This window comes from Astyanax mexicanus, chromosome 23 (assembly GCF_023375975.1).
Source record: "Astyanax mexicanus isolate ESR-SI-001 chromosome 23, AstMex3_surface, whole genome shotgun sequence".
NCBI classification, from domain to species: Eukaryota; Metazoa; Chordata; class Actinopteri; order Characiformes; family Acestrorhamphidae; genus Astyanax; species Astyanax mexicanus.
Window position 1 is genome coordinate 27,535,623 of NC_064430.1, and position 26,878 is coordinate 27,562,500.

Genomic DNA, 26,878 nt, shown 5'->3' on the forward strand with positions numbered 1-26,878 from the left:
ACTCACTGGCCACTTTATTGGAAACACCTACAGATAAACCTTGTGCTTTTATTTACCTGGCCACTTTATTGCAAACACCTACAAAAGAACCTGATTCTTCTACTCACTGGCCACTTTATTAAAAATACCTGCAAAAGAGCCTTGTGGTTGCACTTACTGGCCACTTTATCGGAAACACCTACAAAAAAAACCTTGGGCTTTCACTCACTGGCCAATTTATTAGGAATAATGATGATAATGATAATGATGATGATGATGATGATGATGATTAAGTATGTGAAGTTGGGTCACTCATTCAGCTTCTCACTGATGTTCAGTTTCAGATCAGGATGGGAAGGTGGTACTGAATGGCACGTACACTGATCAGCCCCTGGTTATGGAGTAAGTACGGTTACATTGTTTGTATCAGGGTCTCCACTCTGGTACTGTCCTCAGCCTTATCTCTTTGGGTTTTGTTGAATTTTATAATTAAAATTTTATAAATAGGCATGTTCCTGGTCTAATCATGTGACTGGAAATATGGGCCAATGGGATGCATCAAAAATGTTATATTGTTACTCCACGAGTTCACTATAGACCAGGGGTCGGCAGTTAAGTTTGGCAGCGGATCAGATATTTTCCAAGCCATTACCTGGCGGGCCACAAACAAAATTTTGTTTTATAAAATGAAGTGACGTGCAGCTCTCCAGCCCAGAGGGTTGTTGAACCCAATTTCAGAACAGTTTCAGAACACCGCTCCTAACGTGGGATTAAATCGTCAGGGTTGTGGACCAATACATTATCGCTGCTCTAGCTAGTGAAATTGGGACTTGTCTGGGGGAAAAAAAAAAAAAACATCTTTGTTATAAGATAGGGAGCCCAAGAACTGGTGTTAAAAACGAGAACGTGTGGAAACTAAAGTCACACTGTGCGCAACAGAGAGACAGGGGAGGCATGTAAACAAAAGCTCACCAGAGAAGCATTTTATGTTTTATTTTTTCCTTGTCGTTCATTATAGTTCAAACAACACAACCTCACGGGCCAGATGTTTCATGGCTTCATGCTATAGACTCACACTGACAGCGACAAGTCATTTATATCACCAAAATCTGTCTGTTGTGTGTGTTTGTGGCTGGTTACACTGTCTAGCTGTTTATCGACGCTGATTTATGGTTAGCACAGAGGCTAATCCAGCAAACTACTGTGCTGGAAGACTCTCAGCGTCTCTCTCTTACCTTCTTGTTCTGTCCCTCCCAAATATACAGAAATATCAGCATTTAAAAAAAAAAGAATCATCAGGTTAACTGTTATTAATCACAGAATTGTTGTTGTGATGTTTTTATTAGTTTATTTAGGAAAATATGCATATTTAAATGGAAATCTTAAACAAACGATGGCTATTTAGTACTTGTTTGTTTTGTTATGATATGATTAAAATACCATTTTTAATTTAAGAATATGATTACAATAGCACTGCTCAGGTAAATAGATGAATATAGTATCACTGTTGAAGTAAATATATGATTAGAATAGCACTGCTGAGGTAAATATTATAGCACTTTTGAAAAAACTTCTATTGTGTTCCATATATATATTAAATGGTATTTAAATTGTACTTGATTGTTATATACATTATATACATTATATGCATGTTTAATTTTTTTTCCAAGGTAAAAACTTAAAGTGACAATTTGGAGGGTTTTTGTGTTTGTTTGTTTGTTTTACTGCATTGGCAGTGTATTGGATTGGCACTCTGTATTGACGGATACTCAAAATCATATGACTCATAAATCTGATTGTGAAATCCCTTATTATTAATACTACAAGTTTTTTTTACACTGTATATCTGTGTATATTTTGAGTAATCTTGTGTTTCTCGTTTATTTCTGCTGCAGTTATAATGGGGACATGATTCCGGACATTTTCGGAGTGGTAGACGGTGTGACGGAGGTTTGCTTTCTGCGAGACAGGTGAAGCTTTTTCATTAGAAACACCATGTTGGTCTTAATCAAAGTGGATTGTTGCCTTTAGAACTTCTATTGTGATCAGATTTGAATTAATTTTTAATTAATTTAATTAATTTGTGCTGCAGAAAACCCAGCTGTAAGACAGCTCTCAGCACTGAAGTGAAGTTCCGGGTTCCTCACTCCAACGCCTTCATCGACCTGAACAAGGACTTCACTGCTGGTGAGTGAGATGTTATTATATATATTATGGTCTGTTCTGACTGAGAGCTGCGAGGCAGTTTTGGAGCTGGGCTGTTATTTTGATCAGAGCTGCTCATGTCGTGATTGCTCGTGATTGTTTTAATCGTGGATGGAATTAAAAGGCGGAAAATACAGTTTTTTTTTTGTGTGATGAATAATTTGTATTATTTCACAAAATTTGAACAACAAGGGAGTGGGGAGAAAAAACAGCCAGAACAAGAATACTAAAAGAAAAGCATAAATGATAAAAGTTTTAGGACAATCATCTACACTGGGGCTGCACGATATATCGTTTAAGCATTGTCATCGTGATGTGTGCATGCACAATACTCACACCGCAGGATGTGTGATGTCACCTAAAGCAATTAATTCTAACACACGTCATGTTGCAATGTTTTGATTCTTGACACAAGAAGTAGATACACAGCGTTGTCTCTGTGTCTGTGCGAGTGACTGGCTGCTGCTGCCTGAGAAGCTCAAGGGGAAGGGGAATGCGAGAGGGGTGGATTGCAGGAGTAAACACAAGTTATCTGCATGGCCTCCTTCCACATGGTTGGGCACGTGTTGAAAGCTGTGCAGCTCAGTCCAACACAGTTTTGCAGCACAGATATTTCCAGTTACAGATGAATTCACACTTTTTCATACCAGAAAAAAGCTCTTATTCACCTTTTAAAAAGCCATTTAAATGTCTGATTAAAGGGCCGATGACTGTTGCTTTGCTGTTTTCCGCTGGTTTTGAGAGCTCAGCGCTGACTCTGCTCTTGATCGGTCCAGACGCTAGACACGCGGTTGGGGGTGGGGCTGGTGACGTCATAGGCCCGGCATTGTTTAATATCGCTATATATTTATTTATTTATTTATTTATTTATATTGTTGACAATGCATATCTTTCAGAAAATCCAAAATATATAACACAAAATCTGTCGTGTTTCAGAAGACTTGGGATTAGAAGGGTTGAGCAGCAGTATGATATTTTTTTCTATATCATGTAAATAAAGGCTAATGTATATTTCTGTGTCAAACCTGCGGCACAGCCTAAGCATTGCTGCTTATGTTTCCTCCCACACGTTCCCACCTTTGTGGTTTAAACTGCAAAGTGATACAAAGCCACTGATACACGCATGCAGAAGTATAAACACGCTCTGCTGGGTAGCACACACTCGCTGGGTATGGGAAGGCCCGATGTAATCCAGTTTTGTAGATGTGTCTTATTAGCAACAGTGAATCCAGAAAACAATGACTTAGTCACAGTTAGTGGCTGATCCATTTCATGTGCTTTACCATGAATACCAACTCCTCCCCTCAGGTGGAAGATACAAAATGCCTAGATGCCAACTCAGTAGAAATATGAACTCATTTGTGCAAGTTTATATAAAGCTCTTAAATAATAATGAGAGAGTTTTGCTTGATGGAATGTGCAATATAAGCAAGGTCTAGAGTTGTGTAATACAGTCTGTGTTGGGTTAGGGGGGATGTGTAAAATTAAGCAAGGTCCAAGGTTTATGCAATATTTCTGATATGTAAAATTGATATTGAACTGTTGCAGCAGGATGTATCTATGTGAAGTCCAAGGAAATTTCCTTGGACAATAAAGTATATCTAAAGTTTATCTTAAATTTCAATGCAAAAGTATTTGCCCATACAGATTTATTTATTTATTTATTTATTTTTTTTTTTTTTTTGTCATACTTTTTATCTTAGATTTTTCAGATTTTTTATCACAAAACCTGAGCAAATATAAAAAGCAGTTTTTAAATGATGATTTTATTTAGTTTTGAATCTGCGTTGCTGTGAGGATTTGATTGTATTCACAAAAGCATTAGAGAGTCAGTCTTTATAGAAGGGGAGTCTCTCTCTCTCTCTCTTTCTCTCTCTCGCTCTTTCTCTCTGGATGGTTTAAGGCTGTTTAAGTGCCTCTTAAGCCCTGCAGTGGCGGATTGAAGTGTACAGCGGTTTCACAATTTTCAACTTGACTGAGAGAGGCAGGATTTCCATTTTCTTCACCACTGAATAAATAAATCGCTTCATCCCGCAGATTGTTTTTGCTGGCTGCTTGTCATCACTCGTGACCGTGTCACCAAGCCGGGCCTTTTCTCCGCCAGGCTTCCTGCCCACGAGCTTTAGGTTCTTAGGAGTGTATGTGTTAATATATTTACATTTAGTGTTCGACCGAATTACTGAAAATACTAAATAATCTTGTAAGGTTGTTTCTACACCGCTTTGGGATTTAGGGTTTATGTGAGGCTGAATATCAAGGTCTCTGGGTGTGAGGTAGACCATGAAGTGGAGTGACTCCAGATACCAAACAATTACTACTATTATTTATTTATTTATTTATTTATTTTTATTTAAAATTTTTTTACCTATTATTACTTTAATTTTAGACCTGTTTATTTATTTTTTTTTTTTTTTTACTCTAATGGATGAAGTGAGGATTTGTTATTTAAGTTCTCTGAGCTCCCTCGCTCAAGGCATATATATATATATATATATATATATATATATATATATATATATATATATATATATATATATATATATATATATAATAGCTCTGCTGAGGTAAATATCGCTACTGAGGTAAATCGATGATTAGAATATCACTGCTGATGTAAATATATGTCTAGAATACCATTGCTGAAGTAAATATTTTGTTTGAATACTGCTGAGGTAAATGTATGATTAGAACAGCACTGCTGAGGTAAATGCATGATTAGAACAGAACTGCTGAGGTAGATGTATGATTGGAACAGAACTGCTGAGGTAGATATATGACTATAAAAGCACTGCTGAGATAAATGTATGAATTTAATAGCACTTCTGAGGTAAGTGTCTGATTAGAGTAGCACTGCTGAGATAGATATATGATTAGCGTACCACGTATGAGGTATAAAAATGATTAGATTAGATTTGAATATATTATATAATATATATGATTAGACTAGCACTACTGAAGCAAATACGTGAGTTGAAAAGTAAATATATGATTAAAATACCACTTTTAATTTAAGAATATGATTACAATAGTGCTGCGAAGGTAAATAGATAAATATAGTATCACTGCTGAGGTAAATGTATGAATAGAATAGCATTTCTGAAAAACTTTTAAGTGTTCCATATATATATTAAATGGTATTTAAATTGTAATTGCTTTTTATATACATGTATATGCATGTTTTCATTTTTTCTCAAATTTAGTGTTAAATTCTGTGCAGTTGCAGTTTCAGTCTCTATATTGTGGAGTGTGTAGGTGTGTGTGTGTATATGTGTGTGTGGATGGGTGGAGGCGCGTAACTCGCCCGTATTTGCTCACTGGGCTGTGGTGTTTAAACTGTGCTGTAATTAATAATTAACCTGAACCTTTTTTAGTGAATTTAATTTCAGATAAATGTAAGTAACTTCTACTCGGTCTCAAGGCTTAAAACTTACATAGAGTAAATAAGTGAACTGAACTTCAGTCAATCCTTTCTTTTAGTAAACATTACTTCATTTATTTTTGCTGAATCAATCCTTTCTTTTAGTAAACTTTATTTACTTTCTACATACAATATTACATAATTACAATTGCGTAATTTATACAATATTAGTCAAATCATTTATGATACATAATATATTATGATTCCTGAATGTAAATACTTTTAGTTAAAACACACATTTTACACTCTCTCAACACATGGATGGCATGTAATACATTCTTTTTAGTATACTAGTATAAAGAATGTATTTCATGCAATCCATGTGTTGAGACAGTGAGACTTGAGATTATGTAAATATTTGAATGTGTGTTTTAAATAAAATTATATATATAATAATATTGTATAAATTAATTAATTGTAATTAGGTCATATTGTATGTAGAAATGAAGTAAAGTTTACTAAAAAGAAAGGATTAATTCAGCAAAAATAAATTAAGTAAAGTTTACTAAAAGAAAGGATTGACTGAAGTTCAGTTCGCTTATTTAGTCTATGTAACATTTATCTTAAAACCAAGTTGAAGTTACTTAAATTAATCTAAAATTAAATTTACTTAAAAAAGCAAATGCAGAAAACTGTGAAACTTTTCTTAAGTAATTTCTACGCATCTTTTTTTTTCTCAATGCAACTTGATTTTCCATATTTGTATCATATTTCCAAGATCTGATTGGTTCTGTATAGACTCATAATAAAGTAAGAAACCAGTTGGATGGCTGGCTTAATTAAATAATTCTTCTTTGCTAGGTCAAAGGGTTCTTCTCCTCCCTGGAAATCGTATATAGCGCCTATATAAGAGCTTTAAAACGCTCTATCGTTTATTTAACCTTGATTAAAGATCTCGCTTGCCCTTCTGCTCTGCTGTAAGTCGTAATTTCTTCAAGCTGAGCAGAAAGAAATCTGAAACTGAAAGAATCAGCCTTATTTAAGGCTCTTCTGAGACCCATCTGTCCCCTCTTTCTAAACCAAATGAGATCTTGGAGGCGTTCATTGAAGTCTGAGCTGATTTGAAGGGTGAGGAATTTCTTGGTAAGCCTGCGTGTCAATCACCCCGACTGTAATAATCCCAGTGCTCGGCGACCCGCGCTAGATTGGGTTTCCAGTGTTCTATAGATACGCAGCGTTAATGTAAAGATCGTCACACCAGATTTAATTCCTCTTAAGGCTAAGAGCCGACTGCGTGATTACTATCGCTGGGTGACCGCCCAACAGCTTGTCCTTTATTCTGAGTTTCTGAAAAGTCTGATTTCCTTCAGCAAGGAAAAGCATTAGTCTTCAACTGGTCGAGTTTCAGTGCAACTGGAAGATGTTTTATGAAGTGATTTAGGTGAGTTGTTCTCCCAGTATCAGATCAGTCACATGACCACATTTACATTAGGCACACTTTATTTCACATATTGAATTTAACGTCAAAAGTAGAAAAAAAATATATATACTGGTAACATCATTGCAACTACTACAGTAACATATTATACCATAGCAACCACCTTGCAGTGACTGTAATAGCGAAGCAAAACTATAGCAACATAATTGCAACCCTTTGCAATAACTGTTGTCTAGCAACACCATATCAGCTTCATCATAATCATATAGCAACACCATCACAGGCAAATCTAGCAGATACAGATATCTTAGCAATGCTTTTGAAACACTGTACCATTTATGTAATAACAGAGTAGCAACCACCTAACAACCCCACTAAAGTATATATATATACCATAGCAGCCACCTCGCATTGCCATCACATCCACCTGTAATAGCATTGCAAACCTTTAGCAACATACTTGCAACCATTTAAGAGAAAATCACAGTGGTTTGGCAACACCGTATCAGCTTCATCACAGCCATTTGGGATACCATAGCAACCTCTTAACATTAGTATGACACAGTATGAACTTCATCACAATCACTTGGGATGCCATAGCAACCTCCTAGCAACACCATCACAGGCACCCTTAGCAGATACAGATACCTTAGAAATGCTTTTGAAGCACCACTTATGTAGCAACCACCTAACAACCCCACTAAAGTAACCTATAATAGCACAGCAGCCACCTAGCATTGCTATCACATTCACCTGTAATAGCATTGCAAACCTTTAGCAAAATACTTGCAACCATTTAAGAGAAAATCACAGTGGTTTGGCAACACCGTATCAGCTTCATCACAGCCATTTGGGATACCATAGCAACCTCTTAACATTGTCATCACAATCACCTGGTATACAACACCATAGCAACACCATTGCAACTACCTCGTTACACAGTAGCCAACAGCTAACAATGCCACTACATTAACCTATAATAGCATGGCAACCACCGTGCAATGTCATCACAACCACCTGTAATAGAAAAGCAAACCTTACTCAACATAATTGCACCCATTGGAAAGTCAATAACTGATGTCTGGCAACATCATATCAACTTCATTATAACCACTTGGGATACCATAATAACCTCCTAGCAACACCATCACATACATATTTGATACCATAACAATGCTTTTGCAAAACACCATACCAATTATGTAATAACAAAGTGGCAACCGCCTAATCACCCCACTACAGTAGTAGTACAGTAGTACATTATAATACCATAGCAACCATGTGGCAATGTGGTATAATACCTATAATAGCATAGCAAACCCTTAGCAAGATAATTGCAATCATTTGATGACGATCACAGTTGGCTGGCAATACTGTTCATCAACTTCATCTGAACCACTTGGAACACCATAGCAACCTTCTAACATCACAATCACAATCACTTGGTATACCATAGCAGTCTGCTATAGCAACTTTTACTGTTACTATTAGCCTAGTAACACTGTAGCAACCACATACAGTAACAACGCGACGACAGTAACCTATAATACCATAGCAACCACCTGGCAATGCGGTATAATACTTACAATAGCATAGCAAACCCTAAGCAAGAAAACTGCAACCATTTTATGTCAATTACAGTTCGCTGACAACACTGTATCAACTTCATCTGAACCACTTGGAATACCATAGCAACCTTCTAACATCACAATCACTTGGTATACCATAGCAGTCTGCTATAGCAACTTTTTCTGTTACTATTAGCCTAGTAACACAGTAGCAACCACATACAGTAACAACGCGACGACAGTAACCTATAATACCATAGCAACCACCTGGCAATGCGGTATAATACTTACAATAGCATAGCAAACCCTAAGCAAGAAAACTGCAACCATTTTATGTCAATTACAGTTCGCTGACAACAATGTATCAACTTCATCTGAACCACTTGGAATACCATAGCAACCTTCTAACATCACAATCACTTGGTATACCATAGCAGTCTGCTATAGCAACTTTTTCTGTTACTATTAGCCTAGTAACACAGTAGCAACCACATACAGTAACAACGCGACGACAGTAACCTATAATACCATAGCAACCACCTGGCAATGCGGTATAATACTTACAATAGCATAGCAAACCCTAAGCAAGAAAACTGCAACCATTTTATGTCAATTACAGTTCGATGACAACACTGTATCAACTTCATCTGAACCACTTGGAATACCATAGCAACCTTCTAACATCACAATCACTTGGTATACCATAGCAGTCTGCTATAGCAACTTTTTCTGTTACTATTAGCCTAGTAACACAGTAGCAACCACATACAGTAACAACGGCACTGCAGTAACCTATAATACCATAGCAACCACATGGCAATGCGGTATAATACCTATAATAGCCTAGCAAACCCTAAGCAAGAAAGCTGCAACTATTTGATGACAATTACAGTTGGCTGGCAAAATTGTATCAACTTCATCTGAACCACTTGGAATACCATAGCAACCTTCTAACATCACAATCACTATCACTTGGTATACCATAGCAGTCTGCTATAGCAACTTTTACTGTTACTATTAGCCTGGTAACACAGTAGCAACCACATACAGTAACAACATCACGACAGTAACATATAATACCATAACAACCACCTGGCAATGCGGTATAATACCTATAATAGCCTAGCAAACCCTAAGCAAGAAAGCTGCAACTATTTGATGACAATTACAGTCGGCTGGCAACACTGTATCAACTTTATCTGAACCTTGTAATACCATAGCAACCTTCTAGCATCACAATCACAATCATTTGGTATACCATAGCAGTCTGCTATAGCAACTTTTACTGTTACTATTAGCCTAGTAACACAGTAGCAACCACATACAGTAACAACATCACGACAGTAACATATAATACCATGGCAACCACATGGCAATGCGGTATAATACCTATAATAGCCTAGCAAACCCTAAGCAAGAAAGCTGCAACTATTTGATGACAATTACAGTCGGCTGGCAACACTGTATCAACTTTATCTGAACCTTGGAATACCATAGCAACCTTCTAACATCACAATCACAATCACTTGGTATACCATAGCAGTCTGCTATAGCAGCTTTTACTGTTACTATTAGACTAGTAACACAGTAGCAACCACATACAGTAACAACACCACTACAGTAACCTATAATACCATAGCAACCACCTGGCAATGCGGTATAATACCTATAATAGCATAGCAAACCCTAAGCAAGAAAACTGCAACCATTGGATGTCAATTACAGTTCGCTGACAACACTGTATCAACTTCATCTGAACCACTTGGAATACCATAGCAACCTTCTAGCATCACAATCACAATCACTTAGTATACCATAGCAACCTTCTAGCATCACAGTCACAATCACTTGGTATACCATAGCAACCTTCTAGCATCATAATCACAATCACTTGGTATACCATAGCAGTCTGCTATAGCAACTTTTACTGGTACATTAGCCTAGCAACACAGTAGCAACCACATACAGTAACAACGCCACGACAGTAGCCTATAATACCATAGCAACCACCTAGGAACACCCTCACAACCACCTTGGTTACCATAGTAACCTTACGTTAGCATCACTCAAAGAGCCTTTTGTAGCCCCACGTTTTTAGCTCTGTTTTAGAGCTACAGCTAATAGTTCCATGTGTTTTACTACATGTTTGAACACTTTTCAGCCAATCAGGTTTCAGAACCGAAGCTTGGCGAGAGTGAGCGGGCCGGGCTGTCAGTCATTCATTCAGCGCCGGCTAAAGAGGTCACTGTGTCCTTCTCAGCCCCGGGCCTGAAGCCATTTAACGGAGCGGAGACGTCGCTCCACTGACTTCCTCGGCACACTTCCCACCCTCTCCGCTGGATCCTGGCACCCGTGCCACTCCCAAACCATCTGGAGGCTGTCCCGGCCCTCTGATTGGCAGGCCGGAGCGGAGGAAACACTCTGAGCCGCTGCAGCTGCGGATAAATCACAGCGGATTAACGGCAGCCAAGAGGAGAGCGAGACGAAGAAAATAAAAATAAATGAAAAACATCCGGACTCAATCGAGCGCCACTTGCTCCGCAATTACGCCTGTTTAGCGTGGCAGGGCCAGGGCTCCGTCCCACCGAGCGCCCGCTAGGGATTTTGGGGAGAGGAGTCGAATTTTGGGGAGAGGATTTGAATGCCAGCACACCTGGACGCTGGAGACGAAAAGTTTTTTTTTATTTCTTTCTTTTCTTTGGGGTTCAACATCTGGAAATTATTTATTAATTTTTGTTTTAAAGTGATAGTTCTGCCAATACTCAAATATATAGTTTCCCATCATTACACCAAATGTAGTCAATCAGCAGTGGTTTGTGTGATGTCTAAACTTGGATCTTAAACCTTTAGGATAAATGTCAGCAATAGGCGGCAAACAATGCACGATAATGAAAAGAAAAATATATAACAAAATGCTTCTCTGGCGAGCTTTTGTTTGTATTCCTCCCATGTCTCCCTGTTGCGCTCAGCGTGACTTTAGTTTCCACCCACTAGCTGGGGCTAGTGAATTGTGTTTTAAACTGCTACCATGGCGACGCGAGAGGGGCGGTGTGTTTATTTATTTATTTTTCATTTCTTCTTGGGTTTACCTGCTTTTAGATCAACTGTTCTGCTATTGAGTTCAACAATCCTCTGGGCTGGAGAGCTACTAGTCTGTAGCACTTCATCCCATTACACACTGAATTTTCCAAAATAGATTTTTTATTTATTTTTTATTTTTATCATATTTTTTTTTTGTGGCCCGGCACGTAATGGCTTGGAAAATGTCTGGCCCATGGACAAACTCAATTTCTGACCCCTGCTCTAGGCTAATGTTGTAACACCTTAGCCCATGTCTGTCTTCTGAGCCCAGGTGTTTCTCACTCTCCTCCTGTATTTAAGCCCCTCTGTTTGAATGTTCAGTGTCGAGTCTTTTGTATCCTTTGTATCCTTGTATCCTTGTATCCTTAGTCCGTATGTATCCGTGCTGCCCGTATGTATCCTAGTCTTAGTTTCTTAGTCTGAGTTTCTTAGTTGGATTTATCCTAGCCTTGTTCTTTGTAAGTTTTTTGCGTTACCCGTGTTTTGTTTACTGTTTTATTTTATCTTGTTTGTTTAATAAATAATATATTGCACTTACGTCCATCCCTCCGTCTCCCGCGTAACAAATGTATGTAATAGGGCTTGTTGTATTGTTTTATTCTACCAGTTAGCATGGTGCTATTTTTTGGCCATAACTAAAGCTGAACAAATTAAACCAATTTGTAGAATTTGGTAATGACCATACCTTTGAAAAGCCATTTTTAAGCCGAATATCAAATACAAACATGTTCTTGGCAGATTTATATTCATATTTTATGTTTTTATACATATATTCAAAATGATATCACGATGCTATGATTTTGCACTACTCTGTATATTGCAAAGAAAACTCACCAAACTAACAAAAATTTTACAAAATATTGCAATATCGATATTTTGTCCCACTCCTACTCTTTACTGCCCTTTAAAATAGGGATCAATTTTGCTGTAAAAATCATTGGAATTCCTCTGTATGGTCTGGCAGTTTAGAATGAGCTACAATGCTATATTGAGCATACACCACCTTTTCCCACTGTGCTGTTATTGTATTACCTGTATAACCAGGTCAGTACAGGTGTCGGATGTTTCATCAGTGTGTTGCTGTTCAGTCGGACGTGTTGAGGGTCAGGACAATTATGCGCCTCCAATTCCAGTCACACGCTGGAAGCTATAAATATGTAGCACATCTGCATTCACTCGCTTCCAGGTAAACGCTATGGGGCTGCATCCGCTTCAGCGTTTAGATCTAATATAAGATCCAGATCGTACACTTCAGTAACCTCCATGCATTTTCACACGCTCTGCTGCCTGACTGCGGCTGTTTAAGAACCCACATCCTATTTAGGATGTTTGTGTACATAAACTTGCACTTGTGGAAAAAAATTGATTTTTAATTGATTTTAAAGCTGATGTCCGTAAGTTTTGGGATTTAGGGCCCTTTCTGGTGAGAATGGGAAATTGCACCGAGCGTGCGGATGAATCGTTTTAAACTGGGCGGGTGTGATGCGGTCTCCTTTCAGAGTGGAAACTTCACTTCTTTGGTTTCTTTGGTTTTATTGGATAAGGGAGCTACTGAGGTCTGAATTTCCTCTTCTGAAGTCTCCATTGCTCCACCAGCCGCACGCATTCAGTAAAAATGAGCTGAATCCTCTTTTAGAGGCTGTACATTTGACATAAGTACGTAAAAAATGCGTGTTGTGGCCAAAAGAACCCAACAACCCAGTTTTTAGAATGAATATATTATTAGGCTTAGCAAAGATGGTGGTTCCAGCACACTGGTACCATTAAACACAATATTTTATCCATATTCTTCACCACTCAGAAATGCTTCTGCTGTCAGTTTAGAAACAAAATAATACAGACTGCCACTTTAAACTTTATTGATTACTATATTATCTCCATATGTAAGTTTTCAAAAATAGTAATTACCTAAACACACCTCCAAGATGACCAATACCTTGTAGAGGAAGCTAAAGATAAAGTTGATTGACTGGCCAAGCATGTTCCCAGACCTAAACCAGATTGAGCATCTGTGAGGCATCCTAAAATGTAAAGTAAAGGAGCACAAGGTCTCTAACATCCACTGGTGCTGTGATATCACCATATAGGAAAACTAGAAAAGGTTATAAAGCACTTTCTAAAGTTTTGGGACCGCAGTGAGAGCCAGCAGTGGTGAACCTTCCCAGGAGTGGCCGACCCACCAAAGTTACCCCAAGAGCGCAGCAGCAACTCATTTAAGAGACCAAAAAAGAACCCAGAACAACAACAAAGGAACTGCAAGGCTCACCTGCCCTCAGTTAAGGTCAGCGTTCATGACACCACCATAAAACAGAGACTGGAAAAAATGGCGCAAAAAGAAGGCTTTCTTGATGATCCCCAAGACTTTTGGGAAAAATGCTCGGTGGACTGACGAGACAAAGTTTTACTTTTAGGAAGATGTGTGGCACATTACATCTGGCGTGAAAATAACCACATGTCCGAAAGAATATCCGGTATCTGTTTGTGACCTTAAAAAATGTATCTTTGAATCTTGTGATAAATCGAGTATCACAGAATCACAGTGACATGATACCAATGTTACCGTGGGCAACATATTGTGATAATATAATATAATATAATATAATATAATATAATATAATATAACATTATTGTGAGATGCCCTAAATCACCTTTTATACTGTAGCAGCCTCCGAGTAGTCCATCTCAACCACCTGTAGTTCCATAGCTACCTCCTACTGTACATTCACATGATTGTAATCACCTGATTTGTGGATTAAATATTCATTTTAATTTTTGGTGTGCAGTTTAATCATAATGCATCATGTTTTAAAGCCTGTGATTCTCAGAGGCTCTCAGCGCTGGTCTCCTCTCAGTTCATGAGGATAAACAGCGGGCGATTACTGCGGACGGAGGTGAGCGGTTAACTGCAGCGAGGCGGTTTTAATGGGCTGGTGAAGCCTGGCTTGATTGGATCTATAAAACTGCAGGCTGAGGGCGGGCATCCGTATTAGCAAGCGAGTGTAATAAAGCCTTAAAATAGTCATTTCTTAGAAGTACAGACTGGAATGAGGGCGTGGTTTTATATCTAGTCTCTAAAGGTTTTGGCTGCGTTCACACAGCAGGTAATTCAGGCCCAAATCTGATTTTATCACTTTTTTTTTAGGGCTGTATATTGGCTAGAACTTGGCGATACAATTTATGCATCACAATACAGGAATTAGAGTTCAATAAATTGCAGTATGTTGGAGTATAAAAAATTTGAATTGTTATAAAATCTGAATAAAAGAAAAGTTTACTTTTCATTGGGGTTATTAGTGAGATCTGGTCTTGATCTCACCCAGCTATCAAATTTAGTTCTTTTTAATTTGAATTTGAATTTTTAATTGGTGCTCTGATATATTAACCAGATAATATACTGCTATGAACAAATACTGTCTCTGCTGCTCCAAGTTATATACACACTAAGAGCAGGGATATGTGCAGGGTTTACTGCTCGCAGCCGCCACTCTCTTTAATACATCTGTGCTGCATGTCCCATTGAAAACAGATTATTTATTTAATTTAATTTAATTGATTGACATCACTACTTTTTATCCAATCAGAACAGTTTAATCTGAAGACAATGCTTAAACAATGCTTTCTAGTTTGTGGGGTTTAACACATTAAGTTATGAATTAAAAATCAATACTGTGTTTTTGTAAATCAATACAGATTTGCATAAACAAATAACAACATAATATGATACAATATCAATATTCTCTTACACCCCCACAGTTTACCACTTCTTTTTAATGGATTCCATATCTAACATTGGCCTAAAGAGTTTAAGCTCCTTTACTGGCGCTTATGCTTTAAAGAGCCGTGCTTCACATGAAGATTCGGTTTCATCCTGGCCGGAATCACATGTGACATGAGGTTCTGACTGATAACTGGGCTCTCCATAATAATTTGTTCATGCTTGAACAAAAAAAAAATGGGACATGACTCTATTACGCCACACCCATTCCTTAAATTTGCATCTTTGCTTTCTTTTAACCTTGTTTTTAAACATTTGTTTTTCTTATTTGATGCTACAGCAGTGCCCTCCTCTGGTTGTGGTTGGCCAATTTATTAGAAACACTGAGTGACAGAAACACAAGCTGGACAGCAGACAGTAAGTGAAGCTATAGTATTCTAAATAAAGCGATACTGAGTGTGGTAAGCGATGCCAAGATGCTAACTTTTATGTTTCTCTGCACTAAATCACAATTTTACACCAAACTGACTGACTCTGAATGACTGTGTTTACATTATTTAGAGGCTGAGAGGTAGAAACCGAGGCTCTGCTCGGGTCTGTCATTGTTTTGGTCTCTCAGCAACCTTATTGCTAAGCAGTGACTCGAAGATGCTTATTTAAATCATTAAACTCAGGAATAAATAAAGACAAAAAAGAGAAAGACGGCCGAAGGTTGTACCTGCCAATTATAAATGTCATTACGCACAAATATGCACAAAAGATACTGATGCTGCCTCGAGGCAGGTTGCTAGGCAACGCTGAATCTCAACATGGCAAGCTGCAGCCAATTAAACAACCTTTTGGAGCGAGAGCGACGAGTTAATTGTGGAGTAATGTAAAGGAAGCAGATTTTCCACATTAGGAACTTGGTGAAGAGGGAGTAGATCAAGCCCTTATCTCTGCTGCTCTTCTATTTATTTATTCCTGATTTTTAATCTGCAGGGCCGGAGTGAGTCATAGAGGATCCACATCAGAGCTAGTTTTATCTATCTGTTTCTAGTGTATATGATCAATAGTTGTAAAGAAATAATTTATATGGTTTGTATATACATATCTGGAGGAAAAAAAAAAACAAAAAAACACACACTTCAGTTTCTGAATCAGTTTCTCTGATTTTGGTATTTATAGGTTTATGTTTGAGTAAAATGAACATTGTTGTTTTATTCTATAAACTACAGACAACATTTCTCCCAAATTCCAAATAAAAATATTGTCATTTTGAGATTTTATTTGCCGAAAATAAGAAATGGCTAAAAAAGATGCAGAGCTTTCAGACCTTAAATAATGCAAAGCAAACAAGTTCATATTTATAAAGTTTTAAGAGTTCAGAAATCCATATTTGGTGGAATAACCCTGGTTTTTAATCACAGTTTTCATGCATCTTTCATGCAGTTCTCCTCCATCAGTTTTGCACACTGCTTTTGGATAACTTTATGCTGCTTTACTCCTGGTGCAGAAATTCAAGCAGTTCCATTTGGTTTGATGTTTTGTGATCATCCATCTTCCTCTTGATTATATTCCAGAGATTTTCAGTTTGGTAAAATCAAAGAAAATTATCATTTTTAAGTGCTCTCTTATTTATTTAATTTTTTCAAGAGCTGTATATGTACAGTAAGTAATTGAGAAAATGGGTGGAGCTGTAATGGCTGTAACAGTAAAGCTCCGCTCCTTACAGTCATAGTCTTTATCTTTAACTTTCATCCCCCTCTCTCTTTCTCTCTGTGGTGTATGAGGTGTGATGGTTTAATTTCACACCAGTCCAGAGCTCTCGCAGTTTAACAGCTTCTCTTACAATCCTTCTCTCTCTCTGGCTCTCCTTTCTCGCACTCTCAACACATCTGATCTGTTTTACTGTTATCAGTGTAGCGTTCTTCCCCCTGGACACCTTCAGACAACAACAGCTCGTCCTCCTTAGGATGAGTTCTGTAAGTTGTGGGTGGGCGGGGCCTCCGTGTTACTCTATGATTTCTGTTACTGGTTTACCAAGTATCCTTTCTTTGAGAACCTCTGGTAGGTACTGAGTGACCACTGTATACCAGGAACCCAACAAGACCTGCCTGATATTTTGGAGACGTTTTAATCCAGTCATGAAGAACATCACAGTTTGGTTCTTGTCGAATTGTCTCAGATTCATAAAAATTCAACACATCACCTGCAGAGATCCATGTCTCAGTGTTTCCCAGCTGTTTTGGTGGTCCACATAGTATATTGATATAGCTTTTTTTTGTAATGTTGCCAAATCTTGTGCTTTCACTCGTCTGCCTTATGAACTTGTATTACATCCCACTCTTAATCTCTTAATCCATATGGATTAATATAATGCTGCCTACCATTTACAGCTTCCACTCTTCTGGGAAGGATTTTCACAAGGTTTAGTAGTGTGTTTATGGTACCGTATTTTTTCTTTACACTATAAGGCGGACCAGATTAAAAGGCACATGTTAAGAGACACTATAAGGAACTTCTAATTCAGCAGGTCTTGCTGCTGGGTGGTGGTAGGTGTAGCTAACTAAGTTAAGTAAAGCTAAGCTAAGTAAACAAAACTGTAATGACACTGGGGTCAGGAGCAGGCTAAAGGCCAATAAAGCTTACCCCCGAATAGCAAAAGAGCTAATGCTCAGCACAGTTAGCGGGTAACGCTTATGCTGCTCCAGCAGTGCTAGCTAGGATTAGGAGCAGGCTACAGGTCGATAATACTCACCTCTGAACGGCAAAAGAGCTAGCATAGTTAGCGGGTAATGCTAATGCGCGTCCAGCGGAGTGGCTTTAAAGACTTTTAGGTGCGCCTTATAGTGTGAAAAATCCGCTATAATATATGGTAAATACCAATTTTTGACCATTCTTTCAAAAGAGCATTGGTGAAGTCAGACAGTGATGTTGGATGAGAAGGCCTAGTTCACCTTCTCCACTCTTTCATCCCAAAGGTGTTCTATCAGGTTGAGGTCAAGATTCATCCACACCAAACCTGCTCAACCATGTCTTCAGGTGCAGAGGTGCAAAGCAAGGAGCCGCCCTTAAACTGTTCTTGCTAAGTTAGGAGTATAAAATTGTCCAAAGCCTTTTGGTATGCAGAAGCATTAAGTGTTCCGGCAATGATCGAGATCAATCCCTAAAAAACAGCCCACACATGGTATTAGACATGGCCCAATAAGTTCATATAAGGCGCAATTAAAATCCTTAATTTTTTTTCCAAAAATTATCAGTGCGGTTTTTAATCCAGAGCGTTTTATGTATAAATATACTTTACCAGTCAGTTTGTAAGGAACAATAAAGCCACTCCACCTAATTGCAACGTTATACAGTAGTTTCAGTTTAGTTCTCCAGCACCGGGGCTGGAGTAGCACTAGCGTTAGCCGCTAACCGCTATTTCCCCGTCCAGAGGTGAGTATTATGGATGAAAATATACCAGAAAATATACATTCACTGGCAGTACGCCGTATAGTGTGACAAATACAGTACATAGCTCATTCAGTGGAACTGAGTGAAGGGAGGTCCACAAATTTCTGGACATGTAGTGTAATTTAATTTTGAGAGACAGACATACAAATTCACACTGCCATGCATTCACAGTTAGTCAAACAGCTTTGCATAATTATATTCAAGTTGGATGTGTGTCATTCAAGCGCACACACAAATACACACACACACACACACACACACACAAACACTCATCCAGGATGTTCTCCATGGTTTCTCCACCTAAGCTTGTTACTCCAGTGCGCTGCTAGTTTTCTCTTGTTTTTTTTTTCTTGTTTTTTTCCACTTTTTTCAGCTTTTTCTTGCTCTTGCCAGGATAAAGTGAGGGAGAAATGGGACATGGCGTATGCGGGCCTCGCCGTAATCCTCTCCACTGCACCTACGTTGTTCTTGTAATGGTTTTATGAGATTATTTCTCCCTCAGAATAGCATCTCTCCATTTTCCGCCAGCGTTGTGTCATGCTTATGAATGAAGCGCTTTGAAAAATCGCGGGGTTCGAGGCACTCGCTGGAGTTGATTGGCTTATGCGGGGTGTATTTATAGGCTTTAGCTTTTTGCCTGCCCTCAATTCCACGCACCCACCACTCCCCCCAAAACTCTCCACCCCCACTCCCCCCTCTGCTTTTTGCTTTTCTGACGGAGTGCTTGTGCTGTGACGTTCGGCTGCGCTCTTGTTCCCGACGCACTGAATAAGCAACTGAGGAACGGCGCGTTTGGGGAACGAGGCCGAACATGTGTAGACGCTGTATCTGATTACCATTAACAAGCTGTAACGGGGTGATTACAGGGAAAACACGGGCTCACGCTGATGTCCTCCAGCCTGGAACTGCCGATATTTATATATTTATTTTTTTTTTGCTTCGGATGAGCTGGATGCTTCATTTCCTGCACGGAGAGTCTATGCAGTGGCCTATATCCCGGAGCGCTGGAGCTGCACTCCTGCCAACGAGGTTCAAACTGCGTTCACATTACAGACGTATACATGCACGCTGCGTTAGAGCTGCAGCACTGATCCACATTAGTGCAGTTAGCCTGTTGGCTGGAGTTACAGCTTTATAAGAGAGGTTTGAGCATCGGCATCAGACGAATATGATTGCATTCAGGCGCATGAGAGCATCAGTTAGGTCAGATACAATAAGTCTACTGATGTAAAGTACTGATTACTTCTGGCCCTATAAGACTCATCACAAAGGTACAGCGTGAAGCATGGAGCACATTGCAGGAAAAAAAAAAGTCTACTGGATTACAGCCCCTCCACAATTAATGATCAGATTGTCATAGCAACTTTTTATGATTTGTGGTGGATTAACATGTTTCCAGGTTTATTTATTTCAAAAATGTTAGACCTGCAGATTCATATTAGACTAAAACCATTTCAGCAATTTCTGTCAGATTGGTAAATCTAGACAAAGTGCAGATTCATACTGGAGAAAAATAAATCTAGAATTGTCCCAAGGTGCTCTGAAGATTCATACTGGGGTAAAATAAATCTAGAATTTTTCCAAGGTGCTCTGCAGATTGATACCAGAGCAAAATCAATTGAGCTAAATCTGTCAGAATAGTAAAAATAAAGACACAATACAGATTTATTCTCGCGTAAAATAAACATAGAATGGTTCCAAAATGCTCTGCAGATTCATACTGGATTGAAACAGAATTTGGCAACTTCTGTCAGATTGGTAAATCTAGACACACTGTAGGTTCATGCTGGAGTAAAACCAAATCATCAATTACTGTCAGATTGGTAAACCTAGACAAAAGGTAAACCTTCATACTGGATTAAAAGAAATCTACAATTGTTCCAAGATGCTCTGCAGATTCATAGTGGAGTAAAACTGCTTCAGCAATTTATTTCAGAGTGGTAAATCTAGACATACTGCAGATTCATACTGGATAAAAAAAGAAATCTACAATTGTTTCAAGATACTCTTCTGATTCATACTGGAGTAAAACTGCTTAAGCAATTTATTTCAGATTGGTAAATCTAGACATACTGCAGATTCATACTGAAGTAAAATAAATCTAGAATTGTTCCAAGATGCTCTGCAGATTCATACTGGAGTCAACCCGCTTCAGCTGTTTCTGTCAGATTGGTAAATGTTAAACCTAACAAACAGCAGATTCATACTGGATTAAAACCATTTCACAGTTATTAGTCATATTCTAAAAACAGATACAAAATGCAAATTTATACTTACACAGTGAAATCACTGTGCAGTTATTACTTTCTGATTGTAGAAACTGCACACAATACAGATTCATACTAGATTCATAAAGCCAAGTCATAATTATTCTTATGACTACAAGTCATAAGTCACAGACTATTAGTCTGTGGTAATCAGCTCTGGAAAAAAAGAGACCACTTAAAAATTATGAGCTATCAGACCAAGCTGAACTGCTTGATTTTTTGCACCAGGAGTAAAGGCATAAAGTTATTTAAAAGCAGTGTGTAAGACTGGTGGAGGAGAACATGCCAAGATTCATGAATTTTTTTTTTTCACCAATTATGTATAAATATGAGCTTGTTTTATTTGAGGTCTGCTCTAAATGCTCTAAATGATAATATATTTATGTGGAATTTGGGAGAAATGTTGTCCGACGTTTATAGAAAAAAAACAACAATGTTCATTTTACTTAAAATCAGAGAAACTGAAGTGGTCCCTTATTTTTTTCCCAAAGCTGTATATCTTGATTTTAATCATATTTTCAGATTCATACTGGATTGAGACAGAGAACCCATTGGTAATCAGGCTACTGCTCCCTCTCAAAGAAAGCCGGCCGGGCTGCGTCAGGACTGCAGTTGATTTTAGTGAGTTTTGTGGTTTGTGTCTAGAAGAGATTTCTCCTCTCGTCCCTAAAGCAGAGTGATGGTGGCTGACCTTGAGGAACAGAGCCTTCTCTCTCCTCTCGCTGCGTTTGAAATAAACAGTGCGACACGCTGATCACAGCACATCACACACACACACACACAGGAAAATCTCAGAGGAGACGAAGCCTTGGCCTGAAAAAATAGAAGGCGGAATGACTTTGCCCTGGCTTCATAATGCTCAAAGATGTTTTCCTCAAAGGAAGGGAAGGGAATTTGAGAATTGAGAATTGACAGATAGCATCAGCACTGCTTCTTTTGCCTTAACTAGAAGATAACAGAAGCCAGATTCTAATGGGTTTACTGTACTACTGTTTTATAGGCTATGAAAGTGAATGAAAATAGCCTGCATTTTGCTGGCATTAACTGTTTTACAGTGATTTTTTATTTTTATTTTTTATGCCTCCCACCTAAAATCATCTTTTTAAACATGGTACCTTTTTAAACATGGTTCCTTCAAGGGTGATGGTATTTCTGACTGTGTTGGTCGCCTATCCTCAGCAGGATAATGCTCGCTCCACACTGCATACTTTGGAGAATGCTTTAAAATATATAATGAAGTCTTTTATTTAAAGGAAATTGCTGGTTCGAATCCTGATCATGCAGCTTGCCATCAGCTGCCGGAGCCCTGAGAGAGCACAATTGGCCTTGCTCTCTCCTCTGGGTGGGTACAGTAGATGGCGCTATCTCCCCTTATCACTCCTAGGGTGATGTTGATCAGCACAAGGCATCTGTGAGCTGATGTATCAGAACCGAGTCGCTGCGTTTTCCTCTGAGCGAGTTGTGATGCTGCTCGGCAATGATGCATTAAAAGCTATTTGAAAAGAGGCTGTGGCTGACTAAACATGTGTTGGAGGAGGCATGTGCTAGTCTTCACCCTCCTTGTGTTGAGGCATCACTAGTAATGGGGGATATACAGCTGAACACAGAGTAGCAGCTGAATGGGTGGTACAGTTGTATATACAGGGGTTAGACAATGAAACTGAAACACCTGGTGTTAGACCACAATAATTTATTGTGGTGACGGACAGTTCTGGTGAAAACAGGAGAGTTGAGGTGCACATTGAATTCTGCCGTGATTTGATCAGCCGTAGTTTTATGTTTTTTGATACAATCCGGGTTAGCACCCGAACATCCCTTTCAGACAGCTTCCTCTTACAGCGTCCACAGTTAATCCTGTTGGATGTGGTTGGTCCTTCTTGGTGGTATGCTGACATTACCCTGGATACCGTGGCTCTTGATGCATCACAAAGACTTGCTGTCTTGGTCACAGATGCGCCAGCAAGACGTGCACCAACAATTTGTCCTCTTTTGAACTCTGGTATGTCACCCATAATGTTGAGTGCATTGCAATATTTTGAGCAAAACTGTGCTCTTACCCTGCTAATTGAACCTTCACACTGACTGGTGCAATGTGCAATTAATGAAGATTGAACACCAGGCTGATCCAATTTAGCCATGAAACCTCCCACACTAAAATGACCGGTGTTTCAGTTTCATTGTCCAACCCCTGTATAATGAGTTGAAGAATCATAGTTGACCTGATCTTAATATATCCTACATGTCAGAAAAGGTCTGCATTTAAAGAATCTACTGGAATGTTTTGGTGCCAGAGACCACCTTCAGAAGTCTTGTAGAGTTTTGATTGTAATTGGAAAAAAATCTTAAATATGGCCTGGTTTGGATGATATTATATGAATTGTTGCATGCCACCAAACTGAACATCCCTGGTGGACTTAGTACATCCCTTCAAGGTGATTTGTATTCTCAAAGGCAATGGCCTTTGTAGAATGTTTCAAGGACCAACCGAAGAGTTGAAGGTGTTGACCTGGTCTTCAAATTCCCAAGATATCAATTTGGTCAAGTGTGTGTGGAAACAACAGTTCCTGGACCCAAAGGATCAGTCTTGACTTGTTTATTCCTTTGAAGGGCTGATTTTATCGGTTTGCACTACTGTTGCTCTGGGAGATGTTCTGCTAGAAAAGCCATCTACCTACAAGCAACAGCCACTTGGTCTGACAACTCTAATTTCCTTTTCCATTGCATGGGTGATTGGACATGTGTGGACATGACTGCATCAGGATGCTCTGTGTGGAGAAGATTATACATCTTTGGGAGATTCTGCTGGGAAAAAGCTTGATCAGAATATGTGGCATGTGCCTAAACATCTATGGTCCATAGAGGTAAGGTATGTTCCTTCAAGACAATGGTATTCCCAATGGATGTAGCCTCTGTCAGCAAGTTAATGCTCTCTCCACACTACACACTTTAAAGAGAAATGGTTTGAAGAGAATTTGAAGATCAAGAGGAAGAGTTGGATGGTGTTCATCTGGACTCCAAATTCCTAAAGATCTCAATCAGATCGTTTGCCTTATTAAGAACAGGTCCTGAACCTAAATGATCTGCTGGATTGTCTTAGTGATTAAAACCACCTTCTGAGGTCTTGTAGAGTTTATGATCATTGGTGTTGGTCTCACAACACAAGTTGGACAAACATAATGCTCAAAGATGAGTTGTTAAAAAAGGGATGAGAAGGAAAGAAACGTTCAGCAATTCTTTGACTTCCTGAACTTGAAGAAAACACAGAAATGATTCTAATGGATTACCAATACTACAATAAATGTTGGGTATGACTCAATTTGACTAGTATTTAATACTCTGTGGTAAATTGTTTGCCTTAACATCATTTTGAACTCTTTCGTAGGATGCTCCAATGCAAATACACATTTGGGACCGCTTTGAGGACCCCTATTTCCTTTTCCACCCCCTTAGCAATGGGATGTGTAGGGAAATGAGCTTTCCAAGATACACTGTGAAAGGAAGGCGGTGTGGTGAGGAAGTGTGAAGGCTGGGAGATGCTGGGGAAACTCTGGAAACTCTTTCCACCAGGTAATGTCCTTTCCTGGCAGTGGCATTCTTGATGGCAGTGGCCTCATTCAGCTGAATAATGCTACTTCCAAATGTCCCACATTCTTGATGAATGGATTGAGGGACATTTTAAAAATTCTAAATTATAAGACCTCCAAATTCCCCAGATTTCAATTCAATTCAGGGTTTGCCTGAAAGACAGGTGTGATCTGCATTTGCTGCAGTGTCTTTGGAGGTCTTGTAGAGTCCATGCCATCTTTGGAAAGCGCTGTTTTGGTGACATGTGACCAACATTGTATTAAAATGCTACTAGTGTTTGGATGCTACATCAAACTTTTTAAGGACATTTCCTCACCTGAAAATCGGGGCCCAAGTCCAGACCAATGTTTGTGTCTTTGTTGCATTGTATTGGACAGTTTAGCAACTGAACACACTAAGGATCGTTTGTTAAATACAGTAATAATCGCCTATGTGGAAGACATCTACCTATACTTGACTCTTTTTGGTTTGTAGACATGACATCGGCATGATATCAGTTCTACAATTTGTCTTGTCAGGTGTTGTGCCAAATTCTGCATCCCTGCCAGAATCTGACTCCCTTTGAAGTACTAGCATATCCCGACGAAGGACGAATGTAACAAATTGTCCCCCTGGTTCCTTCTTTGTTCTGTTTATAAATACATTGTTAAAGAGTTAATCTACAGTTACAGTAGATACAGGAAACAACAGTGTGTTACACTTGCTGTGTAAACAGCATGGAGCAGCAGAGACAGTGTTTGTTCATAGTTGTGGTAGTTAGCATTATCTGGCTAATATAGCAGATTAAACTCCGCCTGATCAGCAATTTAACCCAAATAAAAGGAGTATATTTGATAGCTGGATCGGATCAAGACCAGATCACGTTCTCACCAAAAGTGAAACGATCCAAAATTTGATTGGGACCAAAACTCCTCTTCTAGCTGGTCTCAATCCGGTTGTTTTGATTTCACACCTGCTCATTCGAAACAAACTAAGGGCGTTTTCAAACCAGCACTATTTGGTCTGGTGTGTCTAATCGCACTCAGGTGCGGTAAGAACTGAACCAAGACCAGCTGGAAGAGGTGATCTCAGTTTGGTCCCAAACGAACTTTGGAATGGTTTTCTTGTGGTGAGAACGTGATCCGGTCTCAATCCAACCCAACTATTAAATATAGTCAATTTATTTGATAGGGCGCAGTTTAAACCGATATATTAGCCAGATAATGCTTATTATCACAGCTATGAACAAACGCTGTGTCCATGCACATGTGGTCTGTGCTGCATTCACAGCCACGTGACTCAGTTTACTATGTGTACGTCTGCGCTGCACGTCCAAACTATATTTACTTTATTCTTATATTTATATTGACTTCCATGCCAGACAGCTCTGACCAATCAGAGGGCACAGCCTGCTCATGTGGTTTATTGGTGCGCATTTTGGTGCGTCTAGGTTTATGCCTGTGTGAAACCAAACCAAACAAATGGAGAAAACACTCCAAGTAAACAAACTCATCAACTGATTTGGACCAGAGAAAGGAACTACTGGTGTTTAAAAAAAAAAAAAAAAAAAAAAACCCTAAGGTTACAAACAAATCAGAGTCCTTTTTAACCGGACCAAACAGTTCTGGTCGTACCAAATGTTGGTCCTTCATAGGACCTTTAAGTCTCCTAGACTGAATATGTCCATACCAAAAAAAAGATCAAACAACTAAGTAGAAGAGAGGTTTTTCCAACATACAAGTTCTTTGAAGAGCAGGCAGGTTGAACATGGGTGTATTTTGGTACTTTGCTCCTTGAGTCTGATTTAGAAGAGATGCAACTCCCGTCTAAACAGTTCGGCTCAAGGATGTGCTCTTCAGAGGAAGCTTCAGGTTTGGAAATGGCCTCAGCGTAACTCTGTCAGCCTGAATGTGTAATAGGAGCGTATTTATGACTGAAAGCTGACCATTAGTGTTGTGATCCGATGTCCAGAACATTGTGCTCTCTCTCCTCCTCACTCTTTCACTCTCGCTCGTCCCTAAAAGGCCCTGGCCGTGGTGTCCATTTCGCTCTCGCCCGACATGACATTTCTCTATTAATGTCAAAGGCCACTCTCCGGTTCCGGACTGCGGCGCAGGACTCAGGTTAAAGGGACGCTCCATTAAAGGCTTTATCGATTGGGGTAAAGGGTCAAAGACTGACCGAACACAAAGGAAAGAGTGTAGTTACATAATCTCTCTCTTTCTCTCTCTCTCTCTCTCTCTCTCTCTCTCTCTCTCTCTCACT

At 39.0% G+C, this 26,878-nt stretch overlaps 1 protein-coding gene across 1 annotated transcript in view; it reads left to right on the top strand.

Annotated features, from left to right (window-relative positions):
- Positions 1–26,878, top strand: part of itfg1 (integrin alpha FG-GAP repeat containing 1) — a 215,490-nt gene that overhangs the window by 2,516 nt on the left and 186,096 nt on the right. Inside the window, exons 4-6 of the mRNA XM_049470889.1 lie at positions 318–381; positions 1,875–1,949; positions 2,072–2,166. Coding sequence (XP_049326846.1) covers positions 318–381; positions 1,875–1,949; positions 2,072–2,166 — 234 coding nt within the window. The remainder of the gene's footprint in view (positions 1–317; positions 382–1,874; positions 1,950–2,071; positions 2,167–26,878) is intronic.